At 46.8% G+C, this 22,414-nt stretch overlaps 1 protein-coding gene across 3 annotated transcripts in view; it reads right to left on the reverse strand.

Annotated features, from left to right (window-relative positions):
- The window catches only part of GDPD4 (glycerophosphodiester phosphodiesterase domain containing 4), a 45,779-nt gene extending 31,061 nt beyond the window's left edge, over positions 1-14,718 (reverse strand). For 2 of the 3 annotated variants that reach the window (XM_083436447.1, XM_083436445.1), the window contains exons 1-5: positions 14,507-14,710; positions 8,043-8,237; positions 6,931-7,034; positions 3,434-3,527; positions 1,639-1,698 (exon numbers count right to left, since the gene is read on the reverse strand). In XM_083436447.1, coding sequence (XP_083292573.1) covers positions 1,639-1,698; positions 3,434-3,527; positions 6,931-7,034; positions 8,043-8,237; positions 14,507-14,695 — 642 coding nt within the window. In that variant the 5' untranslated portion in view covers positions 14,696-14,710. Of the gene's footprint in view, positions 1-1,638; positions 1,699-3,433; positions 3,528-6,930; positions 7,035-8,042; positions 8,238-14,506 lie in introns of all 3 variants that reach the window. The other variant, XM_083436446.1, reaches the window with a different exon arrangement.
- Between the last annotated feature and the right edge of the window lie 7,696 nt (positions 14,719-22,414).

The raw sequence follows: 22,414 nt of genomic DNA on the forward strand, positions 1-22,414 counted from the left end.
AAAAGTATTTTACCTTCGCTTGGTAGCTCTTCACCTGCTCACTTTCCATTTTGGGGCTAACAAAACATGGGCCACAGTAAAGGTAAAGGTAAAGGGTCCAGTTGTGGCCAACTCTGGGGTTGCAGCGCTCATCTCGCTTTACTGGCCAAGGGAGCCAGCGTACAGCTTGTGGGTCATGTGGCCAGCATGACTAAGCCGCTTCTGGCGAACCAGAGCAGCACACGGAAACGCTGTTTACCTTCCCGCCAGAGCGGTACCTATTTATCTACTTGCACTTTGACGTGCTTTCGAACTGCTAGGTTGGCAGGAGCAGGGACCGAGCAATGGGAGCTCACCCCGTCGCGGGGATTCAAACCACCGACCTTCTGATCGGCAAGTCCTAGGCTCTGTGGTTAAACCCACAGCGCCACCCGCGTCCCACGGGCCGCAGTAGTGGCATACATAAACAACCTTTTTTGACACCTGGGAACTTCAGTCTGAGTTAAAAATGATTTCTTAACCCTGCAAGTGTGCGGTTGCCGGAGGCTGAGTGGCCGCCCACCATGTATGATTCAGCTGAGATTCCTGCGTTGCAGGGGGTTGGTCTAGATGACCCTGAGAGGTCCCTTCCAACTCTACAGTTCTCTGATTCCTCAAAGTCAATGACTAACAGGGGTCAGCAAACTTTTTCAGCAGGGGGCCAGTCCACTGTCCCTCAGACATTGTGGGGGTCCAGACTATATTTTTGGGGGGGAAATGAACGAATTCCTATGCCCCACAAATAACCCAGAGATGCATTTTAAATAAAAAGACACATTCTACTCATGTAAAAATACACTGATTCCCAGTCCGTCAGCAGGCCGGATTTAGAAGGTGATTGGGCCGGATCCGGCCCCCGGGCCTTAGTTTGCCTACCCATGGACTAGTAGCTGCAATGGCTATGATTTACCTCTAAGTTTATGCTCTGTTGTGCTGTTGTTATTTATTTTCCGTAAGCCACTTTGGGATTCATCTGAATGAAATGTGGCGCAGAATATAATAATAATAATAATAATAATAATAATAATAATAATAATAATAATAATAATAATAATTTATTATTTATACCCCGCCCATCTGGCTAGGTTTCCCCAGCCACTCTGGGCGGCTTCCAACCGAATACTGAAAACAATACAATGTCAGGCATTAAAAACTTCCCTAAGCAGTTGTCTTTTAAAAGTAAATTAGTTGTTTATTTCCTTGACATCTGATGAGAGGGCGTTCCACAGGGCAGGCGCCACCACCGAGAAGGTCCTCTGCCTGGTTCCCTGTAACCTCACTTCTCGCAGCGAGAAATACAATCAACCAATCAAGCTGTTATTGGAGGCAGTACGCCCAGTCGCTGGGCACTCCAAGTGGGGGAAATGATGCTGTGCCCAAGTCTTGCTTTTACTCTGTACGTTGAGACATCTGGTTGACTACTTTAAGAATAGGACGCTGGACTAGGTGGGGCTTTGGCCTGAATCTAGCATGATTTGACGCAGTTGCTCTGCCGCTGGTGCCCTTGCCAGTCTCAGCTACTCTTATGGCACCAGTTCAGAGGATGATCTGGTTCCTACACAGAGACTTGGGCCTGAAATTGTTTTATTACAAGGAAGGGCAACAGGTTAAACAATTTACCTTGTGACTCCAGTGCAGATACAACCGCTGCCTCTCTGATATCAGACACACTGCTATGATCTGTGGAAACATTGGCAGGAAGGTACTTAGTCGTACCCACAACTCAGAGCCCTGGAGCCTGGTTGATTTCAATGATGGGAATAATAATAATAATAATAATAATAATAATAATAATAATAATAATAATTTATTTATTTATTTATTTATTTATTTATATCCCACCCTCCCCAGCCAAAGCTGGGCTAAGAGTGGCTAACAACAGTAAAAGTAACACAGTTTACATAAAATCACAATCTATTAATTGAAATACATTATAAAATCAATTCATTCTAAAATCAATTCAAAATCTAATGGCAACTATTGGGCCAGAGTTCTATGAGGATTACCAAAGGAGGGGGTATGGATTTCTATTAAATTCATTTATTGCCCTACATCCAAAGACCACAGGGCAGTTAGGAAAGCACAAAGCTACATAAAATTGGGAATCGATCCAATCTGAAGATCATTTGATATGCCGGGTATATGAATATGAGTCCGTCTAGTCCACAAATGTTCACTCCAGTGATCGCCAACTTTTTATGGCTCCGGAAACACATTTGGAAATCTAAGGAACTCTCATGGATACTACTGAATATCTGTTTCACAGGAGAAAGTCAGGTGATGCTCAGAAACACACACACCTCAAAGCTTCAAAAATTGGGATGAATGGGAGGCCTTGGTGGGCTTTGCAGAGGGTGTCTGAGGGTGCCCTGGGGCTCATGGGCACCATGTTGGAGACCCCAGGTCTGTTTGGAATAGCAGCAGCTCTCGAGGGTCTCTCAAAGAGTCTATTCCTGTTCCAGTACAGTGGTACCTCGGGTTAAGTACTTAATTCGTTCCGGAGGTCCGTTCTTAACCTGAAACTGTTCTTAACCTGAAGCACCGCTTTAGCTAATGGGGCCTCCTGCTGCTGCCACGCCGCCGGAGCACGATTTCTGTTCTCATCCTGAAGCAAAGTGCTTAACCTGAAGCACTATTTCTGGGTTAGCGGAGCCTGTAACCTGAAGCATATGTAACCTGAAGCGTATGTAACCCGAGGTACCACTGTACTGCTATCAAATATCTCCTTATATCTTTGGGTTGAAAGGCAGGGGGCAAATCTGCTAAAACAAATCAAGGGACGTTGGGTGTTGAACCTAATACATTCTACAAGCAACCTGCGCATTATGCCACCTACACGGCCCATGACTCCCGTCTCCACAGATATGGTCCCCTCCCAGAGCTTTTACAGCCTCAGCACTGCACCTTGGTGGAGACTTGGTGGAGACTTAGCCTGGAGAAGAGGAGGTTAAGGGGTGATATGATAGCCATGTTCAAATATATAAAAGGATGTCACATAGAGGAGAGAGAAAGGTTGTTTTCTGCTGCTCCAGAGAAGCGGACACGGAGCAATGGATCCAAACTACAAGAAAGAAGATTCCACCTAAACATTAGGAAGAACTTCCTGACAGTAAGAGCTGTTTGACAGTGGAATTTGCTGCCAAGGAGTGTGGTGGAGTCTCCTTCTTTGGAGGTCTTTAAGCAGAGGCTTGACAACCATATGTCAGGAGTGCTCTGATGATGTTTCCTGCTTGGCAGGGGGTTGGACTCAATGGCCCTTGTGGTCTCTTCCAACTCTATGATTCTATGATTCTATGATTCTATAATTCTATGATTCTATGATTCTATGATTCTATGATTCTATGATTCTATGACTTGGCTGCCAACCTGAACCATCCCCTTGGGAAGCCTTTAATCAAAAGAGAGTTGTGCTTACCAGTAATAACAAGAGATAGGTGAAAACGATGGCAGCGAGGATCAGGAAGACAGCAGACCAGTGAAACCAGAAGCCTAAGTTCCCATAATTGTACCTAAAAATGCAACGCAAACTCGTTACGTATGGGATGAGCCAGGGTTCTAAATCTTGAAAGGCAGGGGCTCGTCATGATGAAGGAATGGGTTTCTGTGCAGTCAGTTTGAACCGGGACCCCAAAACCCCCTTTTCTTCTTTCTCCAAGGGAGCATTTCTAAAATGCATTAACTTGAGCTGTTGAGCAAATGCATAACAAGAACACAGCTGTATAAACGGCTCTCTCCTTTATCAGTCACGGCAATGGATGACCTTGGCTGTTCCAGTGGAGTAGGGATGACACGTCACATAATGCCCAATTGATGCGTAACATAATGCCCAATTGATAGCCGTGAATTTGTCTAATCCTCTTTTGAAGCCACCCAAATTGGTGGCAATTCTACAAGGCAGGCTTAAGCAGTATGTGGACCGAGAACTCCCAGAAGGTTCAGGAGGGCAGGCTCCCAGCAGTTCCTAAGCCACGCCCCTGACCAGTCCCTTCTGTTGGAGTACAGAGATGTCTCTACCACATATCCTGGAAGATTGAAGAAGGACAAAAGCGCATAATTTAATTATGGGATTTGTTCACACGAGAAGCAGTGATGGCCACCAACTTTGTTGTTGTTGTTTAGTTGTTTAGTCGTGTCCAACTCCTCGTGACCCCATGGACCAGAGCACGCCAGGCACTCCTGTCTTCCACTGCCTCCCGCAGTTTGGTCAAACTCATGCTGGTAGCTTCCAGAACACTGTCCAACCATCTCGTCCTCTGTCGTCCCCTTCTCCTTGTGGCCTCCATCTTCCCCAACATCAGGGGCAGAGAGATAGAAATGCCATCTCTCTTAGATAATGGCGTTGCTCCGAGTAAAGTCCCACCCCCTCCATCTCTCTTATTCTACGTCATCCCAGCGTTGGCTGATCTGATCTTTCTGTTCTCCTAATCTCAATGCCCATCGGGTCCTGGGAGCGAGGGCCTCAGAAATGCTTTCCAAAGAAACTGAGTCCGTCAGCTGTCTCTCCCCTGGTGTGTCTTCTTCGTCCTGATCCTCTCCCAATATTTCTCAGCTTCTCCCCTCTGCAGCCTTCTGCAAACCACTGTTGTAAATCCATACTGTCCTCCTCTTCTCGGGAAGGTTCAAGAGGAATGTAATCATTTCATTCCTCCGTTGCTGATGTGTGACGGTTATCATCATCATCATCATCATTTTTAATTTGTATACCGCCTTTCTATCTTACAATCCTCAAGGGGGTTTACAAGCTGAACAAACAAAAAATGTACATCTTATAACGATCTAATGCAATACAAAAATGTGATAACAAAACATAACTTTAAAATAGGCAACCTCCATCAAAAAAGTAACGTTCAACAATCATTAGAATAGTATAAAATAATAATATCAGCATATAAAAGTTAAACAGAAATCCACTCAAGAGTTACAATAATATCTAAACTATAATCAATAAAACAACGGCAAGCCACAGTACATAAAACAATACAATACACATTGAGAAGCAGAGATTGGGGCAAGGCAGGTGGAAGGTGACCTTGCCTGATGGAGTCTTTTATTTTATATCACATGTCCGTGTTTACTTTCTAGGCTTGGCAAACCTGAGAACAGGAGCTAGCCTTATCTCTTCCGCTCTGTTGTGTTTTTTTCCTTTTTCTTTCTGTTCTCTCTGGGAGCTGAAGTGAGAGGACGCCATGATCACTTTGTCCTGTATATAAATGTAAAGGGACCCCTGACCATTAGGTCCAGTTGTGACCAACTCTGGGGTTGCGGCGCTCATCTCGCTTTAGTGGCCAAGGGAGCCGGCGTACAGCTTCCAGGTCATGTGGCCAGCATGACCAAGCCGCTTCTGGCAAACCAGAGCAGCACATGGAAATGCCGTTTACCTTCCCTCACTTTGACGTGCTTTCGAACTGCTAGGTGGGCAGGAGCAGGGACCGAGCAACGGGAGCTCACCCCATCGCGGGGATTCGAACCGCCAACCTTCTGATCGGCAGGTCCTAGGCTCTGTGGTTTAACCCACAGCGCCACCCGCGTCCCGTGTCCTGTATATAGTGCTAAATAAAAGCTCAGAATGAGCACACCAATCTCCAGTTTGTTTCTGCTTAATCTGTGCTGAGTGTGTGTGCACATAGGCATCTGCTATGTGTCGCTGGAGCGTGCCAGGACCGATGATTTGTGGACGTCCCGGAGCTGTACAACTTCAGGAAGATGCCTGGAGAGGTTTGTCTCATCTTGGGGGCTGTGTGGATGCCCTGGTGTAATCCGACACGGAGGTCTCCACTGTTCCTCCTCAGTCCAGTCCCTGGCATTATCCTAGACCAGGGGCTCCCAGACTGCGGTCTGCAGAACACCACCGTTCCACAGGCTTCATTCCCATGGTCCATGTCCTATCTTTGAAAAACAATGGCAATGTGGACTGTGATGGGAATTTTATGGTCTTAGATATATGGTAATGTTCATAAGTGTACCAACCAAGCACATACATAGATCAGCACAGGAAGACCAACCTGGAACCATTTTGATTCCTAAACTGACCAAATGTTTTCTCTGCAAGGTCAAAGTGGGAGACCTCCTCATTGTCTCTTTCCTCACAAATCCTGTCTTAAGGACACATTTAAGATATGAATAGGGTGTGAGCCTGTGACCTGGCCTAGGAACTAAGTATTTATCATTACAAAAGACTGGCCAGGCTCCCCAGGCAATCCAATCAAGTAACCTGCCAGACAGGAGATAAACAACGACAGGAGAAAAACAACATTCAAATTTCTGTTTTAGACCGCCTTTTTTGTGATGTAGGTGTGATGTATCTGAGGGGTGGTCTTAGGTTACACCTCTTCTGTGATGTATGTATGATGTTTCTGGGGGTGGTCTTGATCTACAGGGTGGCAATTTCAAAAGTCTTTATGAGGCCTTGCACACCATTTTTCTGGGTTCCTCCTCTTCTCCTGCGGGTGAGGGGAGCACCCTGCTGCAACAGATCAATAAAGATCAAGCTTACTAGCTGCTTTGCTTCTCAATAGTCTCTGGTTGGCCTCTGTTATTCTCTCCTACCAATAGGGAACCTAGGTAAGGACTCTATACGGGCTCTTGGATACCCCATAAGGGAAAAGGGCCATTTTTGTTTACAACAGGACCCTGCGGGTGTTTATATAATTCGAAATAGTAACACAATAGCATACAATACAAGAAATAAAAGCTGCAGTACATACCCAGTTAAAAATAACGCAGCATCTTCCACCACGTTCAGCACCCTTTTCCAGCCACTTCTGGGTCACCACAATGCGCACATGTGCGGTTGTGTGCCAATTGGACACATGTAAATCGGTCGTGGTCTGTATTACCACTTCCTCCACTCCTAGAAGAAACCCTTTTCTTTAAGGATGTTGCTTTCAGAGGTCAGATAACCAGGGCACCTACCAGTCAAAATTATGGTAGTCATTCTTGGTTTCTCCCCACAGGTACAGAAAGACAAACCAAAGGCAGAACGACAGGCACACCAAGAGGAAAAAGATGCACTCCCTCTGGAAACAAAGGGAAAGAAAACCCGAATGAGAGGTCAGTAATTATAAAAATAAAAGCTCTTTTTTTCAACTGAAAGTGACTCTCCTCTGCAAATGTGCAAAATGGCTGGCAGCCCCTGGTTTGGTTGAATAGGAAAGCTTTCTCCCTATCTACAGAGGTGATTTCTTTAAAATGCTCTCATGCATTTATTTATTTCATTTGCTAGTGGCTTCGCCTTGCCCAAAGCGACCCAAAGTGACGTAAACCCAAACAACCAAACAGACTGGGAACCCCCCCCCCCGATACATTAAAAGCAAGTGAAATGCATTTAAAACATCCCACCCACTTCTAAAAGGCCACGGATTCTGTGGCCAGAGTCTGTGGGCGCCCAAGCCACTGCGTCACTCCCAGGAGAGACGCATGGATTGGGCGCGCTGCAGGCCCCGTGGTGAGTGCCGCCCGGCATTCTGTCACCCCCCCCCCAGTGGTGACACCCGGGGCGACCCACCCCCACCACACACCCCTTCCTCCACCCCTGCTCAGAGAATGAGAAGACGGAGAGAGACAGGGGAAGGAGACAGGAGAAGAAGGAGTATGTACGGTGTACGTGTTTTGGCCCACTCACTTTGGGGTCTGATCACCACCCGCCCGTGCCCCAGCCAATTCCCCCCCCCCCCAAGGAATAGGGCCATTGGGCAGAGGGAGAGAGCAGTGGCGTAACCTGGGAGCACCACAGAGGCGTATGCAAAATTGTTAGGGGCACAGGCTCCATTGAAAACGGCTTCTGTGACCTCTCCAGACAATGGAATAACTCTTGTGTTTTTATTTCTGTGGCTGCATTCTACTTGGTGATGTGGTTGCCATTAGACAATTGAATGTGCATCCATTTACCTCGCTCCCACGTACCCCCTTCTGAGCAGCCCTGGGTGTCGGCCACCCACGCTACACCACTGGAAGAGAGGGGCGAGGTTTTCCACCCATGGGCTGGGACTCATTTCTGAAGGAATCTAACGGGAATCTGCATTCACCTTGCAGCAGCAGCACTGGCCCCGCTCGATCCTGTTCTGCCGATCCCGTTGCCACTGACAGCTGTACAGGCCAGCCAGGCAGCGGATGAAGCACCGGTGTTCATAATGATGCAGCAAACTCATCCAAGGTTTTCTTAGTTGTCCGACGGTGACGAGGCGGACGTCCATTTCTGGGTCTTCTACATCATCCTCCACCTGAAATAAGAAATCTGAGAGTCAACTGTTTTTGCTCAGGTCTTTGCGTATGCTGTGCAGGGACGCGGGTGGTGCTGTGGGTAAAACCTCAGCGCCTAGGACTTGCCGATCACATGGTCGGCGGTTCAAATCCCCGCGGCGGGGTGCACTCCCGTCGCTCGGTCCCAACGCCTGCCAACCTAGCAGTTCGAAAGCACCTAAGGGTGGAAGTGGATAAATAGGGACCGCTTACCAGCGGGAAGGTAAACGGCGTTCCGTGTGCTGCGCTGGCTCGCCAGATGCAGCTTCGTCACGCTGGCCACGTGACCCGGAAGTGTCTGCGGACAGCGCTGGCTCTCGGCCTCTAGAGTGAGATGAGCGCAAAACCCTAGAGTCTGGCAAGACTGGCCCATACGGGCAGGGGTACCTTTACCTTTACCTTGCGTTTGCTACAGCAGGATGCCAAAGGGGAATATAGGACCCTGTCTCCTAAGGGCTCCTAATTTTTTTGTTTTTAAAACATCACATCTCTAGTCTGTTGTGAAGTGTGCAGCTTGTGCACAAACTTTCTCTTCATGTGTGCAACTCTCTTTCGACTTCAAGTCCTGAGCATGTCCTAAAACTGGTACGTTATGGAGTCGGAGAACACCACTGAGTAATAATAAAAACTGCAATAATTTTATTATTTATACCCTGCCCATCTGGCTGGGTTGCCTCAGCCACTCTGGGCGGCTTCCAACACATATATAAACATAATAGAACATTAAATATTAAAAACATTCCGATACAGGACTGCCTTCAGATGTCTTCTAAAAGTTGTGTAGTTCTTTATCTCCTTGACATCTGACTGGAGGAATGGTGCACCACTGAGAAGGCCTTCTGCCTGATTCCCTGTAGCTTCACCTCTTGCAGTGAAGGAACCACTAGAAGACCCTCGAAGATGGACTTCAGTGTCCAGTGTCCAGGGTGGAGACACTCCTTCAGGTATACTGGGCTGAGACCGTTTAGGGCTTTAAAAGTCAGCACCAACACTTTGAAATTGTGGGGGACGCAAGTGGCGCTGTGGGTTAAACCTAGGACTTGCCGATCAGAAGGTCGGCGGTTTGAATCCCCGTGATGGGGTGAGCTCCCGTTGCTCGGTCCCTGCTCCTGCCAACCTAGCAGTTCGAAAGCACATCAAAGTGCAAGTAGAATAATAGGTACCGCTCCGGCAGGAAGGTACACAGCGTTTCCGTGCGCTGCTCTGGTTCGCTAGAAGCGGCTTAGTCATGCTGGCCACATGACCCGGAAGCTGTACGCCGGATCCCTCGGCCAATAAAGCGAGATGAGCGCCGCAACCCCAGAGTCGGTCACGACTGGACCTAACGGTCAGGGGTCCCTTTACCTTTTACTAACACTTTGAATTGTGCTCGTAAACGTACTGGGAGCCACTAAAGATCCTTTAGGACCGATGATCCCAGAAGCCGGTCCCTGTCACCCATCTAGTAGGCACATTCCAGGATCAAATCAGAAAACAAGACAGCTTCTCTAAATCAGGGATATTCCTGGAAAACAGGGACACTTGGAGGGTTTGATTTATTTGTTTGTATTGTGATTTTAAGCTGTCTGTAAACATCAACCAGAGGCTTTGCTATGAGCATAATATACATTTTTAAAGGCAGGAACCTTTTCAGGAGAGCCTAGTAGAGTCCGCCCTTCACCTACAGACAGAACGGTCCCCACCCAGGTACTATGTAATCCGGAATAAATTGACTGATCTGATTTATGTACCCTCAAGGAAGCCAGTTCCATTCCCTGTCCTTACCCAATGTACCTCGGTTACTACTCAATCCAAAGTATCTTCCTGCCAAGAAATCAACATTGCAGCATCCATAGGCCTGCCACTTAAGCACTTAAACTGCCACAGAACCTTCTAATGTGTTGGAACAAGCACTATGCAATTTTCAAAAAAATCCAGGTCACCACGAAAAATGCTTAGATGAGGACAATAGTTCAGAAAATGGCCAGATTGTAGAGTCCAGAACATCTGTAGTTTTTGGAAAGGTTGGCCAAGAGGAACCAAGTTGGTTTTTGTTCTGATCAGCTGGCAAAACGGCCTTCTCGGCTTCTTTCCCTTGGACCCTTAACAAACTACACTTCCCATGATTCTTTGGGGAAGCCAGGGCTGTTTAAAGGGGCACGATGCTGCTTTAAATGCATAGTGCAGATAGGACTTTAGGCAAATGCAACCCAGAGGTCGCGCTGTGCATGCTGCTGAAGAATGCCGCGTTTAAAATACAAGTTTTGGCATGAAAGAAATCAAACACTTTTCCCACTTACATTCGCATGCCCCTCAGAAGATTGGTAAGGGGGTGTTGGGAGCATTTTCACAAGGCCAAAAGCATTTCACAAAAAGGGAGCTCCCCATTTCATCTCTGTCCTCTAAAGGCCTCCCACCTGTTCCCAGTTATTATTACATTTAACACAGGACCGATGAACTTGTGGTCCTCCAGATATCTGTCAGGAGATCATCCTACACTCAAGTAGGACCCTGGTAGAGACGCATGCCCGACTGGCATGTTCTCTCCCTCCTGGTCGATTGTTCGGGAGCTTCAAAAGCTTTCCTCAGCCCAAACATCACAGCCACCGATGCCAACAGACATCGGCACACTTAGGGATCCGCAGAGTTTGCGCATCTTGCGTGACAGACCTCAGCAACTCAGCATTTTGGCTAATCTACTTGTTTACGTATGGAGCACTGCAACATGGCTCCCTCTCTCTCTAGCATCAGACAGCAAAGAGAAAAAGAACAAAGGACAATAGTCCCACTTCACGGAACACAGTAACACAAACATCCTGTATCCGTCACTTCCCACTTTGTGGAGTCAAAACATACCATGTCATGTGATAGGCAAAAATCCCATGACTGCAGTCATGGAGCAGGAATTATAACAATATCATCCTCTAGATATTTTTCATCTGACCTTCACCATAAGTTCCTAAGGTATGTTACAATAATCAGCAACATTAGGAACAGTTTAATACAACGCACAATCACAAACGGGACGCGGGTGGCGCTGTGGTCTAAACCACTGAGCCTCTTGGGCTTGCCGATCGGAAGGTCAGCGGTTCGAATCCCCGCGACAGGGTGAGCTCCTGTTGCCCAGTCCCAGCTCCTGCCAACCTAGCAGTTCTAAAGCATGCCAGTGCAAGTAGATAAATAGGTACCGCTCCAGTGGGAAGGTAAATGGCGTTTTCGTGCGCTGCTCTGGTTTTGCCAGAAGCAGCTTAGTCGTGCTGGCCACATGACCCGGAAAAACGGTCTGCAGACAAACGCCGGCTCCCTCGGCCTGTAAAGCGAGATGAGCACCGCAACCCCAGAGTCGGCCGCAACTGGACCTAATGGTCAGGGGTCCCTTTACTACAAACTAAACTACTGGCTTGCATGAGTGTTATAGCTTCCTATAGAGAATTCTCTCTTGCAGGCTACCAACCCCTCCTCACTTCACTCTTAATGTCCAAGATGGTGTTGGACTACAGTTACCATCATCCCTGACCACTTGCTACCTGAAACTGGAGAAGGACTCCAATAACTCTCTCTCCTCCAACCAAAAGTGGGACTCAGTTTCACATTAGATCTCCAACGGCGAGAGAAGTGGTAAGAATGCACAGAAGTTTTACGAACCCAGCGGATTCTGTCCTGGTTCCTTTACTGTAAGGGATCCTGTATCAAACAGAAGCAAAGGGGTGGATGGGGAGAGTAACTGGATATTTCAGGGCAGGAGGAATTACAGAAACAGAATATGCAAGAGCACGATCGGATCGCCAAGCAAATGGGAGTGGAGGAATCCAGTTCTCAAGTTAGTTGCTCTTAGATTATGTGGCTCCCATCCTATTCTTTGTGGAGTCTGTTTCTCAAGTCAGTCAAAGGCCTGAATTTTTAAGGGTGACTCTCCTTTTAAAGTAATTTTTTTCTTTAATAGCACAAGCACGTGTCACACGGCCCCGGAAGCGACTTTTAAAATGGCAAAACCGGCCCTAAAATAGCCCAGAAGAAAGGGTACAAAAACAGGACTCCCATGAGCCTTTGCAAGTGCCATCCCAGGAGCCTTTGCACCAACCACTGAATTCTGTGCAAAGCTGGAGTTTGAGCAAATTCACATTTCAGCAGCAATTTGCAATTATATTCATCATCATCATCAATTGAATTTATATACCACCCTATACCTGTGCGTCTCAGGGTGGTTCACAGAATAAAAATATATAAAACAACCACAAAATAAATAATAAAAATAAAAACAACAACCCAATAGTGAAAATTCACCAGCATTTTAGTGCGAATTTCACCTAATAAACACATTTTTTGCTACTCCTTTTTGAACCCTATATACTTTTTGCCAGTAATTTCCTCATATCTGATGCATTATGTATGTTATCTTTCACTAATATACTTTCCTTTGATATATGCATTTTGGTTGGAAAATTGCATCAGATTTCAAAGAAAGGGCTGCTGTGTTTCACTTTGGTTTGAGGAGTGTGGATTGGGTGTTTTCTCATTAAAATGCAAACAAAATCAAATTCCTTCTCCATCCCTGTAGAAGACAACCTTTAAAATGAACCCCAGGTGTCTAAAAATAAACCCAACTTTAAGCCTTTTCCCAATCTCTCTTTTAAGGTAAAGGTAAAGGGACCCCTGACCATTAGATCCAGTCGCGGACGACTCTGGGGTTGCGGCGCTCATCTCGCTTTATTGGCCGAGGGAGCCGGCATACAGCTTCCGGGTCATGTGGCCAGCATGACTAAGCCACTTCTGGAGAGCCAGAGCAGCACAAGGAAACGCCGTTTACGTTCCCGCCGGAGCGGTACCTATTTATCTACTTGCACTTTGAGGTGCTTTCGAACTGCTAGGTTGGCAGGAGCAGGGACCGAGGAACGGGAGCTCACCCCGTTGCGGGGATTCGAACCACCGACCTTCTGATCGGCAAGTCCTAGGCTCTGTGGTTTAACCCACAGCACCACCCGCGTCATCTCTCTTTTACTGAAGGTTAAAAAGCTGCAGTTGTCTAGCATATGCAACAACTTTCCTAACACTGTTCACAATAGATTTGCAACAGAAATCACCCCAGTTTTTTAAAAAAACATATTTACATATACTGTTAAAAGCTATTAAAACTGATAGATTGCTTGTGCTTAAATCTATAACAACAGACGTTTGCTTTGCTGATTCTTCACAAAGAGTTGTTCTCTTGGACTTGTTGAGGAATATTTGGACTCCTTGGCTTTGAGATATTGAGTTGCGTATGCCTTTATTGTTTTGGCATTGTAAATATCACTTAAGTACTAGAAGGTGTTGAAATTTTGTACATTACTGCTAGTCCAAGGTGGGGCTCTTAACCCCTGACCCTGACATTAAGAGTCTAATGCTCTACCAGCAAAACAAAATATAATTTTAAACCCGCTTCGTCGTTCAGCTGCAAGCTAGAACAACTCTTCCAAATGAGCTATCCAATTAATCTTCTGCAAACCACATACAGTAGTACCTCAGGTTATGTACTTAATTTCTTTCCGGAGGTCCGTACTTAACCTGAAACCGTTCTTAACCTGAAGCACCACTTTAGCTAATGGGGCCTCCTGCTGCTGCCGTGCCGCCGGAGCACAATTTCTGTTCTCATTCTGAAGCAAAGTTCTTAACCTGAAGCACTTTTCTGGGTTAGTGGAGTCTGTAACCTGAAGCGTATGTAACCCGAGGTACCACTTTACAGAGTTATTTAGTTTGGGAAAGTATGATTCTGCCTCTCGGTTGTTTTGGCTTCGGCGACAACTTTGGGATCTGGCTACGGCTTCTCTCCAGATGTTAACATTTCACAGATTACTTGTTGCTCCATTTGCAAGCCTCCTTGCCAGATGTTTTGCCAACCCTCACTGCCACTGATCCCCTCCTGCTGTTGGCACTGGCCAAAAGAGAGGATTTCCCTACTCATCCATCCGTTTTAGATGCGTGCTCACGGCTCGTTATATAGGAAGAAATCACTTGGGACGCCGAGTGGCTTTCGAGACTTCTTAATAAAATGCATCCGTCCGAGCCAAGGCTGAGTTTTTCCCCTTTGCCAAAAGATTTGTTCCTGCTGGCCCGTTAGCAAAAGGTCACCTCATTAGCACTCTGTTCCCATCCACCGAGGATGGAGATCTGGGGTCGGTTTGGGGGCAAAAGGAAGGGAAATCCTCAGACTTCCAAAACCGTTACTCTGCAGGGAATCTTAATAAGGCCATTAACAACCAAGGCAACATCCAGGGACAGAGATGCCACTCACCTCAGATTTCTTTTCCCAAACGATTTGCAGTTCTCCTCCTTTGAGCGCCCTCCCATTCACCGCCTCCCTTCCGCGGTGGTGACCTCTGCTTCTTATATCTCCGCAGCCAAAAAGAAGTACAGCTGGAATCTCCGAAGTAGCAAAGGAGGGCTGCAAACAGCTAAGCTCCTCCCACAGTGGGCGGGGCATTTGCCATCTGTGACCGTTGTTCTTTTTCTTTAAAAGCTCAATCCAAAGGCAGCTGGAAAAGATTGAAATGTAATCCAAATGGGGAAAGTTGTTTGCCATATGGCGGTGCAACAGACAGACAGGGAGGGAGGGAGGGAGGAAGAAGGAAGAATTTGGTTCTCAGTGTTCCTGCTTCCACACCAGACACAAACAATTTGATTTAAAAATTCTGCCAATGGAAATTATTGTTTTTTTGAGCATCTGTGCTTAGAAAAATCATAAAGCAGATCTGGAGTATGGCAAATGGGAAGGAATCATTTCCATTGTTTAGGGTTTCTGCAGAAAACAATTTCGTTCACATTACATGCAATAATTTTTCCATTTTCTGTCTCCTCCTCCTGGTGTCTCATGCAGATTGGGATCTCAGTGCTTGAACTTAATAAAAAAATCCTGATGAACTATCTTGGACTGACAAGAGCACTTTGAAGTTGAAAAAAATGCAAATCCAATTAGAAAAGAGCCTTTTTTGGGGAAGCTGGAGGAAGGCCGAAGAATAAAGGAGTGGGGGAATTACCAGCCGCACAAAAGGAAGTTTGTTTGCTATTGTGTAACTGTCTGAGGCTGTTCGGGGATATGAATTTGGCCACAGCCCTTTGAAAAGCAGGAAATCCGTGAAGCTCTGATTAGAGAACCGCATACCTGAGTGGCATGAGAATTTCAAGAAACACAGCCCTGTTGTCAGCCTTGAAATGCTCCTTTCAAATCATTAACTAATTGGGCAATGGTCCCTCCAGCTCGAGAGGTGCTGGGAGATCCTAATTCCCCCCTCACAGAACTACAATTCCCAGAGTTCCCAGGGAAGAGGGGTTGACTGTTAAGCGTTGTTGTTGTTTAGTCGTTTAGCCGTGTCCGACTCTTCGTGACCCCATGGACCAGAGCACGCCAGGCACTCCTGTCTTCCACTGCCTCCCGCAGTTTGGTCAAACTCATGCTGATAGCTTCGAGAACATTGTCCAACCATCTCGTCCTCTGTCGTCCCCTTCTCCTTGTGCCCTCCATCTTTCCCAATATCAGGGTCTTTTCCAGGGAGTCTTCTCTTCTCATGAGGTAGCCAAAGTATTGGAGCCTCAGCTTCACGATCTTTTAAGTAGGGCTGCCATATTTCAAAAAGCGAAAACCCGGACAAAAAAGTTGTAAGAAAAAGGCGTAATAACGAACTAAGGAGGAGACAGTTTACCAAAAACGAAAAGAGAACCATGTTGAGGATGAAGGATGTCAATTGGAAGAAAAGAAGTACTGAAATATGGTGTATATAAATTGTTGGCTATTTGTTTTGTATAAGTTTTCGTATGTTGTTATGCTTTATTTGTATTTCTTTGGTTTTTTGGTTTTTCTTTCGATTTTGTATTATAATTTTCATGTTTAGTATTACAATTGTGTGTGTATGTGCTGTAAATAAACTCATTAAAAACAGAGAGAGAGAGATTTTTTGGGGAATCCATGACTGTTTAGAAGTGGTAAAGGTAAAGGGACCCCTGACCATTAGGTCCAGTTGTGGCCGACTCTGGGATTGTGGCGCTCATCTCGCTTTATTGGCCGAGGAAGCCGGCGTACAGCTTCTGGGTCATGTGGCCAGCATGACCAAACCACTTCTGGCGAACCAGAGCAGCACACAGAAACGTCATTTACCTACCCGCTGGAGCGGTACCTATTTATCTACTTGCACTTTGACATGCTTTCGAACTGCTAGGTTGGCAGGAGCAGGGACCGAGCAACAGGAGCTCACCCTGTCGCGGGGATTTGAACTGCCAACCTTCTGATCGGCAAGTCCTAGGCTCTGTGGTTTAAAGGCTCTGTCCCTTTAGAAGTGGTACGATCCTGCTTTAAATGCCTAGTGCAGATGAGGCTTATTCTCCTGCTCTGAAGTGAGGGCTTTCCCCTCCTCACTGCCAGCTTGTGAAACTCCGAAGATCATCTACCATAAAACCACTCCTGGTTCACAATATGTTGAATTGACAACAGCCTCTCTGCCGCAGTGTCACTCTGAGGGTCAACATCCTTTACTTCAAGGGGAAATTGCTCTGATTTGATGACTGCCCTAGAGAGCTATGAAGTCATAAACTTGATTTCTGAAATGCGCGTGGCATGCGGGGGGGAAATCTGAGGATTGGCATCGTTTTATAACATGTGCACTGCCCTTTACGACGGCAATCACACCTTGAACTCTACGGGGTTGCCGAAATGAATAAAAAGTCCGGGAGATGGGAGACCAAGCAGAAGAAAGAATTGCCCGTCATTAAGGAAATGATTTCTCCAACTCAGAATGATCTCTGTGTTCTGTGCTGGGAAGGGTTTTCCCTGCACCCCAAGTGAGTTTTGTGAGCATCACTTTTCCAGTTAAATGGCAGGTGCCTTTTCCTGTAGCCATTGGCTTCATCTAGGCAGCATTGTTACAAATCTGGGAAACCCAGCCAGATGGGTGGGGTATAAATATATTATACTTCCTCCTGGGCTGTGTCCAGAAAGTGGTGTTCAGAAAGTGGTCCTAGAAGAAGCGGACCATTTGGATCCTTTCCAGTCAGGATTCAGGCCTCATCATGGGACTGAAACTGCCCTGGTCGCACTGGTCGATGATCTCCGGCGGGCTAGGGACAAAGGGGAGAGCTGTTTCCTAGTTCTGCTGAATCTCTCAGTGGCGTTTGATACCATCAATCATAACATCCTTCTGGACTGTCTTGAGGGGCTGGGAGCTGGGGGCACTGTCATACAGTGGTTCCGCTCCTTCCTCCTGGGCTGTGTTCAGAAAGTGGGGGGGGGATGAGTGTTCGGACCCCTGGGCTCTCACTTGTGGGGTGGCTCAGGGTTCTGTCCTCTCCCCCATGCTTTTTAATATCTATATGAAGCCGCTGGGAGAGATCATCAGGGGGTTTGGGCTGGGTGTTCATCAGTATGCAGATGACTCCCAGCTCTACCTCTCTTTTAAATCACAACCAGTGAAAGTGGTGAAGGTCCTGTGTGAGTGCCTGGAGGCGGTTGGAGGATGGATGGCGGCTAGCAGATTGAGGTTGAATCCTGACAAGACAGAAGTACTGTTTTGGGGGGACAGGGGGCAGGCAGATGTGGGGGACTCCCTGGTCCTGAATGGGGTAACTGTGCCCCTGAAGGACCAGCTGCGCAGCCTGGGAGTCATTTTGGGCTCACAGCTGTCCATGGAGGCGCAGGTGAAATCTGTGCCCAGGGCAGCTGATTACCAGCTCCACCTGGTACGCAGGCTGAGACCCTCCCTGCCCACAGACTGTCTCACCAGAGTGGTGCATGCTCTAGTTATCTCCCACTTGGACTATTGCCATGCGCTCTACGTGGAGCTACCTTTGAAGGTGACCCGGAAACTGCAATTAATCCAGAATGCGGCAGCTAGACTGGTGACTGGGAGCGGCCGCCAGGACCACATAACACCGGTCCTGAGAGATCTGCATTGGCTCCCAGTATGTTTCTGAGCACAATTCAAAGTGTTGGTGCTGACCTTTAAAGCCCTAAACTGCCTCGGCCCAGTATACCTGAATGAGCGTCTCCACCTCCATTGTTCAGCCCGGACACTGAGGTCCAGTTCCAAGGGCCTTCTGGCAGTTCCTCATTGCGAGAAGTGAGGTTACAGGGAACCAGGCAGAGGGCCTTCTGGGTAGTGGCGCCCTCCCATCAGATGTCAAGGAAATAAGCAGCTATCTTATTTTTAAAAGACATCTGAAGGCAGCCTTGTTTAGGGAAGTTTTTAAAATTTAATCCTGTACTGTTTTTAACATTTGATTGTGAGCTGCCCAGAGTGGTTGGGGAAACTCAGCCAGATGGTCGGGGTATGAATAATTTGTTGTTGTTGTTGTTGCCAGGTCTTTCCTAGTCCTCTGAGGAATATATAGTCCACTCACCTGTGTCCAGTGGCAGAGATGCTTCTTTATGCCTCCAGGGACAAAATGTAGGCTCTGGTACCAGTTGGCCCTTACTGGAAGGAATGGGGAGTGTATCCCTCTCCTGAAGCAAGAGGTCTCTGCATCTCAGGGTCGCTGGTCCAGAGCGATGACGGAAGGTGGTGCTGGGAGACGGCTGGTCCACCCAGCGAGCTTTAGCTTGTGATGTTCTCCATGTTTCCACCTGCCTCCCCATACTTTTTGAGATCTGTTATGAAATCACTAGAAACCTAGACAGCATCTTAAAAAGCAGACACATCACCTTGCCAACAAAGGTCCGTATAGTTAAAGCTATGGTTTTCCCAGTAGTGATGTATGGAAGTGAGAGCTGGACCATAAAGAAGGCTGATCGCCGAAGAATGGATGCTCTTGAATTATGGTGCTGGAGGAGACTCTTGAGAGGCCCATGGACCGCAAGAAGATCAAACCTATCCATTCTGAAGGAAATCAGCCCTGAGTGCTCACTGGAAGGACAGATCCTGAAGCTGAGGCTCCAGTACTTTGGCCACCTCATGAGAAGAGAAGACTCCCTGGAAAAGACCCTGATGTTGGGAAAGATGGAGGGCACAAGGAGAAGGAGAAAACAGAGGATGAGATGTTTGGACAGTGTTCTCAAAGCTACCAGAATGAGTTGGACCAAACTGCAGGAGTCAGTGGAAGACAGGAGTGCCTGGTGTGCTCTGGTCCATGGGGTCACGAAGAGTCGGACACAACTAAACGACTAAACAACAACAAACAACATGAAATCACGGGGTGCGATCATCTGGACCCTTGGGTCAAGGCACCCTCAGGCCATTCCTATCTTCCGATCCCAGAGAGGGCCAGTCCAGTGAAGGTGGAAGCGCTGTTGACCAGAGCGATGTTGCACAGCCAGTTCCAGAGGTCTAGCTAGCCAAGGAGACAGGATGTGCCCCAAGGCCACCAGAACACATGGTTGCAAGTCCTAGCTCTCAATGGGGAAGTTTGAGGCTCGGTTGGGTTGCAGCCATTACATGGATGCACATCTCAGACTAAAATAACAACGCTAACTTGAACTAACTCTATACGGTCCATAAGATCGTTTATGCAGGCTATTATCCATACCTTAAAAGGCTTGGTCTCCAGGTATTGCAAAGGGCATAGCAACCAAGGTGAGTCTCCTGAGCCAATCAGAAGGCTTTGAGGCTGGAAACTTCTGGAACCTTGGCGTACATGCATTCCCACACAGCTGAAACCATTTCCCATTTAGCAGGCCTCATTCCTGGCCTTGAAGCAGAGTACACCTAGATAACGCAATGACTCAGCCCGATAAGATTGTTTTGAATGCCGAAAAGCAGTTTCTTTACCCAGAGGCCTAAGCAAGGGAACTCTTTTTTTGATACACTTATTAGGGTTGCCATATTTCAAACAGTGAAAATCTGGACCCGTATTTTTCCAAAGTTGTTGAGCCTTTTTTGGTTTTGCCCAAAGTTGTTGCACTTTTTTGGGCAAAATCACACACACACAAAAACCCACCCCATTTTAAAGCTGTTTTTACAGAAAATCGGCAGAAAAGGCACTGCTGACACGGGCTACCATTTGTCCAGATTTTGCTGGACATTCAACCGATTTCTGCCCAAACACTGCTGCCGACTGCAGTATTCCGGGTATGTCCAGACATATGGCAACCCTACACTTTTGCAGGTGGGGATGTGCTTTGAATAGATGGTGGGTGGCGCTGTGGGTTAAACCACTGAGCCTAGGACTTGCCGATCAGAAGGTTGGCGGTTCGAATCCCCGCGATGTGGTGAGCTCCCATTGCTCGGTCCCAGCTCCTGCCCACCTAGCAGTTCAAAAGCACGTCAAAGTGCAAGTAGATAAATAGGTACCGTTCTGGCGGGAAGGTAAACGGCGTTTCCTTGTGCTGCTCTGGTTCACCAGAAACAGCTTAGTCATGCTGGCTACATGACCCGGAAGCTGTACACCGGCTCCCTTGGCCAATAAAGCGAGATAAGGACCGCAACCCCAGAGTCGGTCACGACTGGACCTAATGGTCAGGGGTCCCTTTACCTTTACACTGACTGGCAGTAGCTCACCAGGGTTCCAGGCAGCAAGTCTTTGAGATGCTAGGAATTGAACCTGCGGCCTTCTACTTTAAAGAGCAAGTGCTCTTGCACTCATCTAGGATTCTTCCCCAAAGGAACGTGAAAGAGCATGCTCTACAGCGAGGGGGGAAAGTATTTGATCCCCTGCTAAATTTGCCCGTTTGCCCTCTGACGAAGAAATGACCAGTCCAAAATTTTAATGGTAGGTTTATTGTAGCTGTGAGCAACAGAATAACTGTCCGAAGGTTATTCTGAACGTTCGAGTAGCTACACATCAGCCTCGAAATCTTACTGACTTGGAGAGGACATGCAAATAGGATTGGTACAAAATACCTCCCGAGATGTGTGCAAACCTGGTGGCCACCTACGAGAAATGTCTGACCTCTGTAATTGCCAACAAGGGTTTTGCTACCAAGTACTAAGTCATCTTTTGCAAAGGGATCCAATACTTATTTCACTCATTATAATGCACATCAATCTCTGACTTTTGGGTTTCTGGGGCTTCTCCTGTTATTCTGTCTCTCGCAGCTACAATAAACCTACCATTAAAATTATGGACTGGTCATTTCTTCGTCAGAGGGCAAATGGGCAAATTTAGCAGGGTATCAAATACTTCTCCCCCACTCCCTCACCGTATATCCTCAGTCTTGGCATCTGCCATGCCAGGGAAAGACACTCTATTCCTTTCCTCCTTTCCCCAGAAACAAGGAGTCTTCCATCATAGGTTTTTCTCCACCTGTAATCGGAAGTGGTACAGTCCTGACCCTTATTTACCAACTCACCAACTGGTATCTCTGTTGTATTTGAAAATAATTCATGTGTGTGTCGTGTGTGTGTGTGTGTGTGTGTGTGTGCATGAACACACTTAAACGTCATGTTTATGTATGCAATTGTTTAAAAATGTTTTTATTATATTGTGAACCACTTCAGGATTTCTCACGGGAAGCAATTCATAATGGAAATAAATCATCGCTATTGATAATGATAGTAATAGCCATTTAGCATTCGTGGGAAGTTCTGAGAGACTATTTCAAGGACAAGACATGTTGTGCATAAGGTATATCAATTCAAAATGTTCCCTTGCTCTTCCCTCAGACTGCAAAAAGAAGACTCAATAATGCAAATTAACATATGCAAATCAGATTAGATGTTTAAAGCATAGACTGTTTTTCAAAGCAAATAAACACAACCTGAGCATGGCGGATGAAAACCATCTAGCTACAGCCTCCAGAGGGTGCAACAAAATATGTTTAAAATTAAGTCTGCACTTTCTCAATATACTCCACATGGGGGAGCTCCCATAATGCTTGGTCATAAATGTTCAGAAGCACAAACTGCCAATTCTCAACCGTCAATTTAGCCTTTGGAAAGCGTTGACACAGAGTTTTTGTTTTGTCTCAGCCAACCACAAGGCAACCTCCACAAAGATGGTGTAATTGCTCATGGGTCGCGGTAGGATTTGAACCCGAGCCAAAAGCCATCTTCAAATATTTCAAGGGCTGTCACATGGAAGATGCAGCAAGCTTGTTTTTCCCTGCTCAGGAAAGTAGGACCCGATCCAATGGCTTAAAGTTACAAGGAAGGAGATTCTGACTAAAGATCAGAAAAAGCTGACAGTAAGAGCTTTTGACAGTGGAACAGTCTCCGTTGGGAGGTGATGGACTCTCCTCTCATAGGTTTTTAAACAGAGGTTGGAGGGCCATCTGTCCCGGATG

This window comes from Podarcis tiliguerta (assembly GCF_965153285.1).
Source record: "Podarcis tiliguerta genome assembly, chromosome: 4".
Classification (NCBI taxonomy): Eukaryota; Metazoa; Chordata; class Lepidosauria; order Squamata; family Lacertidae; genus Podarcis; species Podarcis tiliguerta.